At 41.4% G+C, this 17,487-nt stretch overlaps 1 protein-coding gene across 1 annotated transcript; it reads right to left on the minus strand.

Moving 5' to 3' along the window:
• Positions 1-1,774: 1,774 nt before the first annotated feature.
• Positions 1,775-14,128, minus strand: LOC135523103 (T-box transcription factor TBX20-like). The gene is given in 9 exon segments (XM_064949831.1): positions 1,775-2,291; positions 2,534-2,643; positions 4,553-4,595; positions 4,598-4,628; positions 5,042-5,200; positions 10,655-10,763; positions 11,083-11,247; positions 12,079-12,313; positions 13,828-14,128. Coding segments are annotated over 9 exon segments (1,320 nt in total). The 5' UTR covers positions 13,955-14,128; the 3' UTR covers positions 1,775-1,950.
• Positions 14,129-17,487: the final 3,359 nt, after the last annotated feature.

The following is a 17,487-nucleotide window of genomic DNA, read 5'->3' on the forward strand; positions in this document are numbered from 1 at the left end:
ATCAGACTACAGTAATCAGACAACAGTAATTAGGCTACAGTAATCAGGCTACAGTAATCAGGCTACAGTAATCAGACTACAGTAATCAAGCTACAGTAATCAGACTACAGTAATTAGGCTACAGTAATCAGGCTACAGTAATCAGACTACAGTAATTAGGCTACAGTAATCAGACTACAGTAATCAGGCTACAGTAATCAGGCTATAGTGTGGCGCCAGAGGTCAGGTATTGGTGAGGTGGTGAATCAAGCTTCAGGCCAATACAACAAGAGAAAGTCGTCCATCTTTGCCTTTCAGGGCAGCAGAGTTGGCTGGTTTTCTCTTCCTCTTGGTACTTCATTGATACATGACTGATTTGCCATTGATTGGTTAGAGAAGCCAATCCTCTGGTGTTGGGGATACGTGACGATGTAGTGTGATTTTAGCGCTCTGGGACTTCGCTAGAGAGGTACTCCAAAGGTCTTCTAGGGCCCATCCACATGTGAGATATGAACAAACTTCGCTTTCCATTGAACACACAAATCAAATACATGTACATGTTTTACTCATTGGATGTAGTACACACAAACATTATGAGGTGAATATAAGCTTTTTGGATGACATAGAAAACTGAAAAAGTAGTTTGAGACCTGGTTGAGGTGAGGATTTTTTTTAACAAATGTTTTCTGTGTTACCTTTTGCAAACAGCATGCTTCCTATGATATGGCACTCTATGACATTCATCTTATAGTTTGTGTCCTGTGTGTTTGTGTGTAGTGTGTGTGTGTGTGTGTGTGTGTGTGTGTGTGTGTGTGTGTGTGTGTGTGTGTGTGTGTGTGTGTGTGTGTGTGTGTGTGTGTGTGTGTGTGTGTGTGTGTGTGTGTGTGTGTGTGTGTGTGTGTGTGTGTGTGTGTGTGTGTGTGTGTGTGTGTGTGTGCATCTTTATGTACTGCTATCAAACGTGATCATCTTCCATTGTAACTTCTTCACAGTACACATGGCTGGCTTTTTAGATGGGAAATAAACAATTGGCTTCTCTCTGTCTCTAGGGCATCTATGCACACAAATCTGACTACCATGGCAACAGCCAACCTGACTGAAGGAGGCTATAGGATTCTGCCTGCAGAGGAAGCTTAACAGAGTTTGAGGTCAAGCAGGAGAGGAGAGATGTTGCCTCTACCCTCCCTGTGAGTTTTGGTCAGCAAGCAGGGGAAATACTTTGACTAAGTCTAAAATGGCTGCCATTCCTCCATGCCCCAGCAGCTGGAGTGAAGATAGTTCTCCTCCGTGGCCACAAGCGGTGCCCAGGATTGGAAGTTGTGCACTCCCGTAAACTTTGGAGTCCCATATTCTTCATTGTCCTCAGAAGCTGTGAGAGAACTAACAATTACCACACCCTCTGGTTTTAATGTTTGTAAACCAGACAGTTCACTGGTTCTCCTGTCCATGCTTTTCTGGAGAGTGGGTGCAAAATGAACATTGTAACCAACCGTTGGAGGGCAGGGGCAAACGACAGTTATCACAAGCAGACCATGACCTATTTCCCACAACACATCACTGTGCATGGTCATCAGTCCTCAGCATCTTTGTTGTGGATGTTTTTTTATACCTGGATCATCAGTTTTCATATCTGGGTCGTAAATATTCATATGCAGGTCAATAGTGTTCATATCTGGTGTTCATATCAGTCTGTGGGTCTCTGTGTCTGTTCCACCAGGTCCCGTAAGGGTCTGTTTCCTCTCCGGTTCAGCTGTCAGCATGCAGGACAGCAGCCAGGCAGCCTCTCCAGGTCGTCCAGTCAGTTGCCTCGGCCAGGGGGCTTATTATTTACAAGGACACGGTGGTGACCATGGGTGAGGATGCTGAGGCGGACAAATCGGTGAGTCTATCTACTTGTGTGTGGAAGTGTGTCTATAAGCTTAGTTGTAGCTGATGAGGGGCTACTCGGCCAGGCAGTCACCCCAGAGGGAGTCATACAAAGGGGGTCATGACGGTGGAGGAGTGGCGCAGTCCCTGGATGGCAGCGTAGGGGCCCTGCTGGAAGTAGTGGTGGTAGCGGGGCATATGGAAGGAGGGGAAGGAGGGCCCGCCGCCCTGCATGGTGCCCGCCAGGGTCGAGTGTGTCAGGGGCATGCCCAGCCGGCTGTAGGGGGGCAGGGAGCCCTGGATGGGGTGGGGTAAGGGGGTGGCCAGGGAGGCGCTGCTGGAGCCCATGGCAGAGAGGGACTGGGGGTGCTGGAAGCCTGGGAAACCAGAGGTGGCGGTGACCCAGGAGCTCAGGGAGAGGTTGTCAGAGGCGGTGAACGCAGAACCTTAGAAAGAGATGGAGAAACGCTGTTAGAGACCTCTTACTATAATACTGTCATTGATGTTGCACTACATTGACTCAGCGACATTCTAGTGCTCCATTTATGTGAATGACGGTTGTTTGAATTATTTGGTCAAATAATGTGGTAGTAGTGCCACTGAACGACCCTCATGTGGCTCATTAGCATGATGTGCATCTTGTGAAATGTGTGTGATGCCATCATCAGTGTGTGACCAACTCTCTTACCCCTGTGTGCGGCATGGCTGTCATCCCCCAGTGTCTCCTCCTCACCTGCGTAGGTGCGTATTGGTGACCGTGCGTACGAGTGCTTGTGGATCAAACTCTCAACACTTTCCCTGCAGCAAAAACCAAAGAGAAAGGCCCAAAATATATCTCTATGTTGACACTTAAACATATTGATACATTCACACCAAAATATGAAAATATCTTATTCTAATATAAAATGTACATTCAGTCCAATATATACTGTATCTGCATTCACACCAATACCCCAAAACAACTCACCAAGATATATCATGTCTTTGCAGTAACCTATAACCCAAATTATATCTTTTATAGTTACACTGGTGACAGACAATGCTGAATGTACAGTATGTAGACAATAGATACACAACATATCAGCACACACAATATATCTGCACACAGTCAATGTATCTGCACACAGTCAATATATCTGGACACACAGTCAATATATCTGTACACACAGTCAATATATCTGTACACACAGTCAATATATCTGTACACACAGTCAATATATCTGTACACACAGTCAATATATCTGTACACATTAGGTACTGTATGTAAAAAATAACGTATAGTTAGAAAGAAAAATGTACGGTCTATAAAATGCCAGTGCAACAAAATCACACATAATGTAGATAAAGATAGAAAAGCCCAGAATACACAACAACATTTTTCAATAGTTGTGATACCTCTTTGGAGCATAAAAGCAAATATCCTTCTTTTCTAAGTATCAAAGTACATAATTAAAGCAGTGTGTGTGTCTTGGACCTAGTGTGTGTACTCTAACAGAAAGTGCATTAGTTCCCGTGAGTCTTGTCAGACAGCGTCTCAGTGACACAGAGAGGGACAGATATGGTGGTGGTGGAGGAGGGAGGGTCGTTTGGACAGGAGTGGTCTGCATCACAAGAGCCATGCGTCCACATTAGCTCCCCAATTAGGTTAGGAAAGTGCAATATCTGTCAGCGGTGCAGTACAAATGTGTGTGTTTTTATCAGCTCTGGCTTGTCCGGCACAGAGGCCACAGTAGGCCACGACGCAGGGGGCTGGTTTCAATCAGTCACAGCAGCCAATCAAATTACACTGTGTTTTAGTGCAGTGGCTGACTCCAGACTAATGTGATTTCTGCAGCTCCCTGAAGATCAATTGATCAGATCTAATTCACAGCCCTCAAAAAGAGAAAGCCAGAAAGGGGGAGTCGGTTGTCTGGCTGTCTCTTGGCAGTCTTTGACTTTGCTTGTTTGGTTGGGAAAGGGCCTGGGATGGTCTGATTTATCAGATGATTTTGGTAATAGTGCTGGAATTGGTCAATCAAAAAAAAAAGTGTGTTTCTTTGGCTGTAGGTCATAAAATCCTTTGGATTGGAGTGTGTGTGTGTGTGTGTGTGTGTGTGTGTGTGTGTGTGTGTGTGTGTGTGTGTGTGTGTGTGTGTGTGTGTGTGTGTGTGTGTGTGTGTGTGTGTGTGTGTGTGTGTGTGTGTGTGTGTGTGTGTGTGTGTGTGTGTGTGTGTGTGTGTTAGCCAGAAGTTTATAGTAGGGTGGGTTGGCATTGCACCCGGGGAAGTCACTCAGATAACCACAAGATATCTATAGAAACAACCATTTCCGACAATTACTGGCATTGAAACAAAAACCAACACTATACAGTAACACAGTCCTCTGTCTAGTTGCAAAACAAATTCAATGTCCTCTCTCCTCCTTTTTCTCTCAATTTCTCTGTAACATACACACACGTATGCAAAACTGTACCCACACACACACACACACACACACACACACACACACACACACACACACACACACACACACACACACACACACACACACACACACTCCTATTGATCAGAAATAAATAAACAACCCAGCATGTGCACTTGCTAATGAGTATATAGCTCCATAGCTAGCTCCTAACGCGACTACTCTCTCCCAGTTCTATTCCCCTTGTTCATCTTATCCACGCCGGACAGAAATAAACAAACAGGCAAAGACATAAAATTCCCTGTACCTCTCCATGTCCGTCAGTCGGGAGGAGTCTCGGAAGCCTTTGCAAACGGGTTGCTGTCGATCTTCAGCTTGGTTATCTGGGAAGAAAGAGGCCCGCAAACAGATTAGATGCTATTTTCTCTTTTCTCTCTGTCTCAGACTCTTATCCCTCTCCCTTTCTGTCTGTCTTGCTCTCTCTATCTTTTTCCATGGGATAGCCAGACTAAACACACAAAGGGAGTCAGGGAGGACCTGGGTGGCAGAACTGGCTTTAGACAGAACTGAACACAACCCCCTATATTCAACATATTGTCTCTACCCATAAACACTATCCAGCAACAGAGCACGTCCTCCCTGGTGACCCCTGGGTCACGTTCACTAGGCACCATACGGAAGAAAGGAGGAGGGAGTAACTGTAGTCAAATACGAAACGCTTGTCTCGGTTTTCAGTTGTGTGCATTAATAAATAAGATCCTGGTATAGAACAGTTGAGTAGTGATTTACTGCTCACCAGCTGGTTCTGGTAGGCTGTGACCGCGGTAAAGACAGTCTCTGTGAAAACGAAGGTGCGGAACTCCTCTGACTTGAGGTTGAGAAGGGAGGCGGTGTGGTCCTTCTTCTTGATGATGTGGACCCGGGGCTGGTACTTATGCATGGAGTTTAGTATGATCTATAGGGACACAGAGAAGGCAAAACACTGGGTTAGATAGAGAATGAGAGTGAGATGTGGAGTGAGATGACAGGAAGTAGAAAGAGAGAGCATGCTGATAGACGAGGCAAGGTGATCGAGTGAGAGAGGATGACTGGGGTGGCAGTAGAGAGGAGTGTGAAAAGATAAACATGTTAACAGCATGCAGTCTGAGACACATTTTCCTCAGCTCTTAGCTGTTCTGCTTGATCTCGGTCTTCTGTGAAGATGCCGCTGCAGTGGATAGCAGCCGTCTTATGGGTTCCTGACCAATTCTGCTATTTTGTGTTTTTTTTAATGCTGATCACGTCTTTTTTGGTACATAATGTCTCCGACATCACTTTCTAGTAGACAGAAATGTCTACTTCTACGAGTCGGCAGCTCTGGACACTTTGCTTACTACGGACCAGGCCCTACTCCCCGGGAATCAAAAGAGGAAGCGGCGGCAAAAGAGAGGCAGCAGAGCCGACATCCTGACGAGACTGTCGGCGAGCAAATAGATCGCCGTTGCAATCTGTTCTATTGGCAAACATGTAATCACTGGAGAAGAAACTAGATGAGCTCTGTTTGAGATTATCCTATCAACGGGACCTGAAAAAGTGTAATATCCTACGTTTCTCAGAGACGTGGCTGAACGAGGACATGGATATACATCTCACTGGTTTTTCTATGCATTGTCAAGACCGGACGGCAGACTCAGGTAAGAAGAAGGGAGGAGGGTGTGTCTCTTTATTAACAACAGCTGGTGCACGTTCTCTAATGTTAAGGAAGACTCAAGTTTTTGCTCTCCTGAGTTAGAATACCTCATGATAAGTTGCAGACCATACTTTCATCTATATTTTTCATAGCTGTCTATTTACCACCGCAAACCGATGCTGGCACTAAGACAACACTCAACAAGCTGCATATGGTTATAATCAAATAAGAAATGCACATTCAGAGGCAGAGTTTCTCGTGGTCAGTAATTTTACAGCAGGGAAACTGAAATCCATTTTACATTTTTACCAGCATGTCACTTGTGGAACTTTAGGTGACAACTTTAGATCAACTTTATTCTACACACAGAAATGCTTATAAGGCCCTCCCTTTGGCAAATCAGACCATAACTCTATCCTCCTGCTTACATGCAAAAACACAAACAGGAAGTACCTGTCTGGGACTCTACCCACACACTTACACATACTTACACTGACTCCCCAACACACACATTCACACACTACATATGTCCACACACACGTAACATGTGTACACATGCATACTGACACCCCAACACACACATACACACACTACATATGTCCACACACACGTAACATGTGTACACATGCATACTGACACCCCAACACACACATACACACACTACATATGTCACACACACGTAACATGTGTACACATGCACACTGACACCCCAACACACACATACACACACTACATATGCCCACACACACGTAACATGTGTACACATGCACACTGACACCCCAACACACACATACACACACTACATATCCCCACACACACATAACATGTGTACACATGCACACTGACACCCCAACACACACATACACACACTACATATGTCCACACACACGTAACATGTGTACACATGCATACTGACACCCCAACACACACATACACACACTACATATGTCCACACACACGTAACATGTGTACACATGCACACTGACACCCCAACACACACATACACACACTACATATGCCCACACACACGTAACATGTGTACACATGCATACTGACACCACACACACTCAAACTTAAACACCACATACATTGCTGCTGCAGCTCAGTTAATTATCTATCCTGTTGGCTAGTCACTTTACCCCTACCTACGGTGCATTCAAAAAATATTCAGAGCCCTTCACTTTTTCCACATTTTGTTATGTTACAGTCTGATTTAATTTTTTCCCTCATCAATCTACACACAATACCCCATAATGATAAAGCGAAAAACAGGTTTTTAGACATTTTTGAAAATTAATAACAAATAGAAAACAGAAATACCTTATTTACATAAGATTTCAGACCCTTTGCTATGAGACTTCAAATTGAGCTCCTGTTGCATCCTGGTGCATCCTGTTTCCATTGATCATCCTTGAGATATTTCTACAACTTGATTGGAGTCCACCTGTGGTAAATTCAATTGAGTGGACATGATTTGGAAAGGCACACACACCTGTCTATATAAGGTCCCACAGTTGACAGTGCATGTCAGAGCAAAAACCAAGCCATGAGGTCGAAGGAATTGTCTGTAGCGCTCAGAGACAGGATTGTGTCGAGGCACAGATCTGGGGAAGGGTACCTAAATATTTTGCAGTGTTGAAGGTTGGCAGGTAGCCTAATGGTTAGAGCGTTGGGCCAGTAACAGAAAGGTTGCTAGATTGAATCCCTGAGCTGACAAGGTAGAAATCTGTTGTTCTTCCCCTAAACAAGGCAGTTAACCCACTGTTCCTAGGCTGTCATTGTAAAGAAGAATTTGTTCTTAGCTGACTTGCCTAGTTAACTACAGTAAAAAAAAAATAAAAGCCCCCAAGAACACAGTGGCCTGCATCATTCTTAAAATGAAGAAGCTTGGAACCACCAAGACTCTTTCTAGAGCTGGCTGCCTGGCCAAACTGAGCAATTGGGGGAGAAGGACCTAGGTCAGGGAGGTGACCAAGAACCCGAAGGTCTCTCTGACAGAGCTCCAGAGTTCCTCTGTGGAGATGGGAGAACATTCTAGAATCACAACCGTCTCTGCAGCACTCCACTCATCACGCCTTAATTGTAGAGTGGCCAGACGAAAACCACTCCTCAGTAAAAGGCACATGACCACCTGCTTGGAGTTTGCCAAAAGCACCTAAATAACTCTCAGACCATGAGAAACAAGATTCTCTGTTCTTATGAAACCAAGATTTAACACTTTGGACTGAATTCCAAGCGTCATGTCTGGAGGAAACCTGGCATCATCCCTACAGTGAAGGTGCTATGGGGATGTTTTTCAGGGATGTTTTTCAGTGGCAGGGACTGTGAGACTAGTCAGGATCGAGGGAAAGATGAAGGGAGCAAACCTTCTCCTCCAGACCTCAGACTGGGGTGAAGGTTCACCTTCCAACAGCACAACGACCCTAATTACACAGCCAAGACAATGCAGGAGTGGCTTTGGGACAAGTCTCTGAATGTCCTTGCGTGACCCAGCCAGAGCCCGATCGAACATCTCTGGAGAGACCTGAAAATAGCTGTGCAGCGACGCTCTCCATCCAACCTGACAGAGCTTGAGAGGATCTGCAGAGAAGAATGGGAGAAACTCCCTAAATACAGGTGTGCCAAGCTTGTAGAGTCATATCCAGGAAGACCAGAGGCTGTAATCGCTGCCAAAGGTGCTTCAATAAAGTACTGAGTAAAGGGTCTGAATACTTTTGTAAATGTGATATTGTCTTTTTTCCCATACATTTCCTAAAATAAAATAAAAATGTTTTTCCTTTGTCTTTATGGGGTATTGTGTGTAGATTGATGAAGGGGGGGGGGGACACTATTTAATATATTGTAGAATAAGGCTGTACCCTTACAAAATGTGGAAAGGGTAATGGGGTCTAAATACTTTCCAAATGCACTGTGTATCTACATATCTACCTCAATTACCTCATACCCTTGCATATCAAATCAGTAATGGTACTCCCTGTATATAGCCATATTATTTGTATGCATGATTGTTATTCATGTATTTACAGTATTCCCCATTCATGTATTTATTTTTATTGTATATTTGTTATCTTTATTTTTAACTCAGCATTGTTGGAAAAGGACCCATAGGTAAGCTTTTCACTGTTAGTCTACACCTGCTGTTCACGAAGCATATGACAAGTACAATTTGATTTGATGAAGAGCATTTCTCCTTTATCTGACTCCATAGCCTATACAGTGGCTCAGCAAGAATGATCTATTGTGTTACTGTGTGGCTGTGGGGAGTTAGTCTGCTATACTCTGGTTCAGATCCCTATGATTCACATCTAGATTCATACTGTATACTGTATGTGAGACTATACTGGGCAAAGGAGATGTGGTATGGTATGGTGTCCTAAGAACTAGGAGTCCCTGCCTGCCTTCATCAACATTCAGCTACAATTCTCACAGTTGACACATCTCAACTTGAACTTGTGCATGTATAGGAAGCAATGGGAACAAAACGATGTATTGTTTGAAATATGCAGGCTAATCTCAAGTCAGAATTTCTGTTCCTGAGAATGATGAAACCAAGTGAGCTGTTGAAAGCTGCCTGTTAAAAGCTGCCAGGTGCACTATAACACGTGTGTCTTGTGTCAGTGCAATTTCAAATGACTAGCCTATAAAACGACATTCACTGTCAAGGTTTTCGAAAAGTATTCTATTTGAATGCCAATTATTCGTGCGGTTAAAAGCGTGCACGAATCTCTCTTAAATTCCATATTGGTAACCATTAGAGATATGTTTTAGATCAACAGGAAACATGGTGTGTTTATCCTATCTAATCAGCTTTATCGGTCTTTACATGCGTCACGAAAATCAAAAACATCGTTCACATGCTTTTGTCATCATATCGCAATGCTCTCGCCTTTAGGCCTACTCTTTTCATCTATCGAATACCACGGACATGCCCTCGAAATTAAACGTGTTTGTGCATAAATTCAAGGAGACGTTTTTCGCACAACCTGTTGGTTTGGTATGGTGTAGGCTAATCAGTGTATGATGTTTGCCTAACACTCTTAATAATGTAAATGAATGGTGTTGCATGGGACACCTATTCCATTATTGTTATCGTTTCTGCACTATAGGCTGAGAGTTCTTTAGTTTAGCACGTGTTTCTGCTTCTCCTTAAAATGTACGCCCTATTAATTTCCCTTGACAAAAAAAACATGATTTCAATATAAAGAAAATATTAATTTAAATGATAGAATGTAACTGGATATTCACAGGTGAAACAAAGAAAGGTGTGGATTTTGAATCGAACACGTCTCTGATTTACAGTTAAGAACATTTCATTTCCCAATAACATGTGAAAGAGATCTGGAAAAAATGATATCCCATGAGAAAATTCCACGAGATTTTATGGAAAATTTACAGAGCAATTCATTCATCAATCATCTGCAAGTATATTTATTTATTTAAACCGTTATAATCCCATCTAAACACAATTCCCATACATCTTTTAGAAATATCCCCCAAATTATGATTTTCGTTTTTCAATATTGTTTACACTTTGAGATAATATTTTTAATCCAATATTGAACGGGGAAACTCTCCACAAGTCCTTGATCAGTTATAAAATGAAGATAGCCTGTATGGGAGTTTTCTCAGGTTAGGCTATACAGCCTTCTAATGATTTCATGTTTCAGTTCATGTCAGAAATAACATGAATATGCATCAATGTTTCAATGTTTCAATGCCAATGACAAATCAATAACATACGTGTCCATGTTGGTCCAGTTCGTTGTTGGTGAGCTTTACTTTCTCGAAAGACACCATTTGTTTGAGCAGCTGTTCCCCAGTGAAAGGAGAGTCAGGGTGTACGTATAACCTGCAATATAAATACAATATGTATATTAAAATACATTTTACAATTGAAAAGGTCTATGCAAACACAGAAAAACCTATTATCATGCTATTCAAAATCAAAAGGGTCGATTTGTTCCAATGCAGACATTTGTCGGTCAAGATAAAAAAAAAATACTTCAAACATGTATTTATCTAAGCCATATAGTGTATTTGCTATCCATATACCAATAATTAGCGTCATTGGCTACTACCACATACCATTTTGTGAATGCTTTTGACATGAAGACTCGTGTATAAAAGCCTCTCAGTACCGAAAGACGGGTGTAAAAAAAGTCACTCACCTTGCAGGCAGAGGAGGGTCCGCCTTGCCCGCCACGAGCCAGGACGACCTGTGGTAGGCGTAGCGGTAGCGTTTGTTGTCGACCGGAACAATGTCCATCAGCACGATGTATTTGGCGTCCGGGTCCACCCCGGAGAAGGACACACGGATGGTGGGGAACATTCTTCTGTTGGAGGGGAAGAGATACGGTAAACACAACGACGAGACAAACCCACGCTAACCATTTTCGCTGAGAGGAAAATATTTACTCAAACCTTTGCTCCAAGTAAAATGTAAGACGATGAGAGTCATATTTCACTGAATTAATTTGTCCATAAATATTATCAATAGCTCCCGTTTTGTATGAGGTTTATGTGTTTCCTTTATCTGTAGGCTATTTGATTAAACATGTTTTTAGCGTGAGGCATATTCCCTATATATTTTTTAATAGATATTCATGGCAGGGAAAATATTTGCCTACAATATATTTTGAACGGCATTACGTTTTTCTAGGAAAATTATTTTGCCTAAATGATGTTAATATTTATACAAATGTTTTTATTTCTCAACATTTAGAATGGTAAATCGATTACATAATTACCCTTAGACTATAAAAATGTCCACGCATGGGAGGTGCACTACAATGATTTGTGGTGCAATTATCGCACAGTTTACCTATGTAAAGAAACAGAATATCTCTGCCGAAATTAGTCTTATTATAGGCTACATAATTAATTGAAAAAAAAATTAAATAAGCCTGCAAAATACAAAACAGAACATCCAATTACCCAATGCTTAATATGACATGGGTAATCAGATAGGTTAATAACGGTATTATAAAATGTAGCTTTTGTTGTCGACCGGAACAATGTCCATCAGCACGATGTATTTGGCGTCCGGGTTTGCTTCTCAGGCTATAATTGTCGTTCACATTTAAAAAGTAAAATAGGCCTACGTGGTTGTCGATAATATAGGATTCGATAATATAATATTTTGTAGTGAGAAATTTAAGTTTTACCTTCCGGATTTTGTGATGATCATCTCGGTGCCGAGATCATGGAATTTGTCCCAGAGTTCTTTGGTCTCTAAACTGCAGGAGATTTTGGCCATCTCCTCGCTGGGAACACTGGGAGTGGTGGGGATCAGCGGCTCTGTGCACACAGGAGGCGCGCTCCCGCTGAAATCTCCGAGCCCATCTAGAGAAGACAGCTCTCCCAAACCTTGGTTACAGGAGGACTTCTCCACGAATTGTTCTATGGATGAAAAAACACCATGTTCAAATGCTGGTTTCATTTGTTTATTTTTACTGCAACTAAAATCTCTCTCTCTCTCTCTCTCTCTCTCTCTCTCTCTCTCTCTCTCTCTCTCTATATATATATATATATGTGTGTGTGTGTGTGTGTGTGTGTGTGTGTGTGTGTGTGTGTGTGTGTGTGTGTGTGTGTGTGTGTGCATTTTTACAATGCGTAGCCTGATATATGTTCAAAGCAATGTAAAAACTCATAGGCATAGATGTTTAAAAAATGTCATAAATTGGTTATTATTATTTAGCTTTAAATTAATTAAACACAACTAGCCTAGTAGCCTATAGATATATACATTCCAATACAATGATTTGTATTCAAATAAATTAAAAACAGTATCAATACATGTGAGGGGTATTTGACAAATGCAAGAATATACATTAAAAGTAAGATTAATGTTTTTTCTATTTGCTTTCAATTGAACGACATTAAATTAGCCTACTACAAATTTCAAAAGTGCAACTGAATCACAAAAACATCATATTGGTTATTTCAGTAGGCTACAAATGGCCACGCTATTTCGAAGAGATATTCAGTTAAATTCAAAACACTTTTTTTTTTTACTCACAATGATATAGTTAACAGCAATGTGGCTAACAGCAATGTCCGTGTTATATTTCTCTGTCAGTAATTGCATACAGGTCAGGTCTACTAACCCATGTCTCCATGAATTCACTGAATGCTAATATTTATTTGACGAAAAGGTTCAATTGTACCTTTTTCTTGGATACATTGAAAAGTCAATTTGATTGAATCAAATTTTCAGCAACATGCTTGCAATTATCAGCAAGCACCACTACAGCCAACGCAGCATGATATGTCTAGATAAAGAAAATTCTGATATAATGTTGATATCTCTGTTTCATTAGCCCATACACTTTTTGTTGACACTGGATACAATAATCGTTTAATTCAGAGCCTATTCAGTGAACCATAGGCCTACTGAATACATATTTGCGTAGGCCATCATCTGTAAAATACATCAATATTTTTTATGCTCGTACTTTTTATGCTCGTGCTTTATGTTCGTATATTTTATTATTCCTTATTGTTGTTGCATTGTCGAGATGGAACCTGCAAGTAATAATTTCCGTGAATGATGTATATCCATGCGTATCGCGTACATACGACGAATAAAACTTGGAACTGAAACTTTTGCTGACAGTCTATGAACGGGGTTATGCACTGCCTGAATTTTGAACCAACATTTTGTGAAAGGTTATAAAAACATCGTCATGTGAGACATCTTAAATGAAGGTTCTCTGTCATTTCCCCATAGGCCCATAGAACATTATGGCTATAGAAGTAGGCCTATAGACAACCCTTTTTTTCTCCATAGCATAATTGAAGTCAAGATTGATTTAAACAATCTAACAAACAATATAGCCAATAAGGAAACTATCGATTGTAGGCTATATTGAACATGTGAATTATTATGTAGGCACTGTGCGCGATCTGCTTACCAAGTGGCTTGATGGTGTTTTCATCGGTTTCCCTGTCCTTCGTTTTTCCACTTGACATGATAGCGGCTATCGAGAACGCGTTTGCCCTGGAGGAGAGCTGTGGCTTCGGGGAAGAGGTGTACTCCATGGTGAGAGTAGCAGAAGTAAAACGTCCAAAAGCACAAACCGCTCGCGGAGTGAGCTCTGTAGATTTATTGGCAGGCTGCACACAAAAACGCTGAAAAAAATGGAAGCTACTTCGACTGATTTTTGAACAGGTATGCTCTTCGTCTTTTACAAAACAAAATTAAAACACTCTCCGTTTTTGACTCGTTGAACACATTGTTAAAAACCGACTAATCGTTGTGCGTCTCCACTCCAGTGGCAAAGTCTTCATTGGGACTGTTGAATCTTTGCACTGCTCTTAATTTTAGCCAACCCCACTCCCCTCTCCATCGCTATCGTGTGCAGCCAATCGCCGCCTTAGTGTCGACGTCACATACTGTCCTGCAAACTGAATTGAAGCCCAACAGCCTATTAAAAACACATTTTCTTCCGATTCCGACCATTAGCCCAAATCTAGAGGGAACCTAACCGCGACCCGACACTTCACACATCAAGAGATAGGCTGGACGCACTTTTTTGTTGTTGTTGCTTGATTCGATTAGTTAATGTAGCCCATTGAGTGATGATATGATGATGATGATATGTACACTCATCTCTGATTGAGAAAAAATGCTGCATTTACATAATCGCCAATATTTAAGACAAAATTATAACTGTCGTCATAATTGAGCTTTTACCGTAAAAAAAATATTATGTTTAATTTCTGAGGTGCATCAAGCAATCGTTTTCAATTTGTTCGTCCCATCAAATTCCTATAATGATAATTTTATTTATGATTGTGGAAGTCTGCAAAATTCTTCGATACATTTGAAAGCATGGAAGATGTCCTGTGTTCAGTGGTCATTTCAACTAATGGTATACCTACCCATGGATTCTTGTACAATATACAGTGTAGGCCACACTTTCTCACATAGTCTATAATAATGTATACTGATTTGTATAGGCTATGTTTTTTGTTGTAATTTGAGTCCTTTCATTCAACCTTTCATCAGAAAATGTTTCTAATATGTCGACACAGTTCTTGAATCCATAGCTCCGGAATTTGAGAGTTCCTAGGCCTATACCTTTAAAAAATATATTTAAACTGGCAAACTAACATAATATAAATTCACATTCCAACTGGGAGCGTATTAAAATCTGCTCCAACAATCTATTCTGCAACACATTTAATCATTTACTCAAACTGATTTATAATATTAGCCGGGATAAAAACTAACCATTTTTTTATTACAAATACAGAGGGGAAGAGATACGGAATCTCGAGACACATAGTAGGCTATTTGACCCTGCAAGTAACTCAATGTTTGTGAGAATAGGCCTCCTCAGACGGTCTACTAATGTGCAGTATTATAGAGTGCAGGGGCAGCACAGGCTTAATCTGTGCTATGACACACACCAGTGCGTCCCTAATCTGGCCCCTCTCCCTTTATTCCCTCACCGCCTTCAGTTTTATGCACGAGCCCTTGCACCTACATTTGTTTATTTTTCGATGTTGTTTTCTTCCGATTGGACATTTTCTGGTGTGTTGTAGGCTACTATTCTTCTTCTTATTATTATTATTATTATTACTAGTAGTAGTAGTAGTAGTAGTAGTAGTAGTAGTAGTATTAGTAGCCTAATATTTATTATGCTTTTATAGCATTTATTACAATGATGTAATCACCCCAGCAGCCTACTATTTTTAACCAAAAGCCATAAAAACGTAAGGAACGTTTGTTTAAAGGGAAAAGAGGCTGTGATGTGATCGAATTGTTAAAAAGCAGGCAATGTCCTCGCCTATTCAGCCTACTATAGTTATAGCCTGGGTACAATAACATGTAGGCCTGCACAACATTGTAATAGCACATTTTCTTTAGTAGCATAGACTACATACAATCTGGAACATTTTCCCAAATAATGTAGCCTAAAAATGTGTATAGTAGGCCTGCACTCTTAGAAAAAAAGGTTCTGGATAGAACCAAAAAAAAGGTTATATGCTTACTTCATATATGGCACCCTTAAGGTTCTATATAGAACCAACATTGGTTCAATATAGAACCCTCAGTGAAGAAAAACCCCTGGGGTTCTGATTAAATAACCCTACAAATAACATTTAGGGTGCCATATATGAAGCAAGCAATATAACCATTTTTGGTTATATCCGGAACCTTTTTTTCAGCCTGGGCTTAAGCCTAAAACCTACCTTTAACATTGTGCTGAAGGCAAAAACATTTTTTTCTTAAGATAGCCAGGCTAGAAAAAAAACATGGAACGCTTCCTCGCCTGCATCCCCTTCTCTGCCCCCCTCCCTGTCGTTGTTGAGATCCTATTTTCGCATATCCATTCTCCCACTTGTCGCACTCACTGACGCATGTCGGCTGCGCGCCTATAAGTATAGCCTATATTTCAAAAGCGCTGACTCCGGTGTATTCCGGGGTGGAGGGATCACCTCTCATCCTCAATGTCACTCACTCTCCCGGAGAGATGGGCCGACGCTTACATGAACACTGAGGTAGGAGATCCACAGGGCACTAAACCCATTAAGGCGGCTCCCGGATGCAAATCCGATGCTGCAGATATTTAATAAGGGACCTGTGCTGGCAAATTTGATTACCTTGCAATTGCCAGCGGATAATGTGCTAAAAGCTTTCCCACTTAGCGTAACTCCTTACCGAATATTATTCACACTTTGGGGGCCGGTGGACGGGTGGCTGGAGGCGACTCTTAAAGACACAGCAAACCTGAGAGCATATTCAAAAGCTGGTGGTCATTGGTTATTATGGTCATATTGGTTACCAGAAGAAACCAAGGTGGACCTGTTGTACCTTTCTCCCATTTTGTAGGTTAGTTTATATGGCCCCCATAAGAATTGGAATATCAACACAATCGATGTGTTTGATTGATGATTGTAGAAGTATGTACTGTATAGGCTATACATTAATTCTTTCGATGTTTTGAATGGAAGAGGAATACAAACATAAGCAGTATAACGTGTCAAATTCCCCAACAATCAATGGAGGTCGGAAGGCGCGCACGCTCCCTCCCGTCCATACGTCAGCTATGATCCTCCTGCACGGTGGAAACATCAGCTGTGATCCTCCTGCACGATGAAAAGAGACATCCATTCGCAATTCAACGTTTAAATATTTATAATTTACCATGATTGAGTAATATTTTATGCACGCAAAGTTGTCTACCCAAAGGTATGCATCAGTGATCACGAGGAAAGCATCTAACGGCATTTGCTAGGTACCTTTTCATCGTACTATTTATATAATCAATATGATCAATAGTTTCATCTAGCTCATTATTATTTGAGAATGAGTGTTTATCGCTCAACTAAGAAACAGAAACACTTGTGCTGCATGGTGTTGATGAAGTTGACATTTCTCCCGCGGCTTCCACAGAGGACTTCCATATCCGTGCCACTGGGTTTCTTGCATTCAACAACCCACTGGGCAAAAACTGCTTGAATCAACGTTGTTTTCCACGTCATAAAAAAATATATGTGAAGAAGTTGAATCAACATGGAAAACTGATTGGATTTGAAAAAAAGTCTGACTTTTAAAAAACAAA

Source organism: Oncorhynchus masou, chromosome 30, assembly GCF_036934945.1.
Source record: "Oncorhynchus masou masou isolate Uvic2021 chromosome 30, UVic_Omas_1.1, whole genome shotgun sequence".
In the NCBI taxonomy this organism is placed as follows: Eukaryota; Metazoa; Chordata; class Actinopteri; order Salmoniformes; family Salmonidae; genus Oncorhynchus; species Oncorhynchus masou.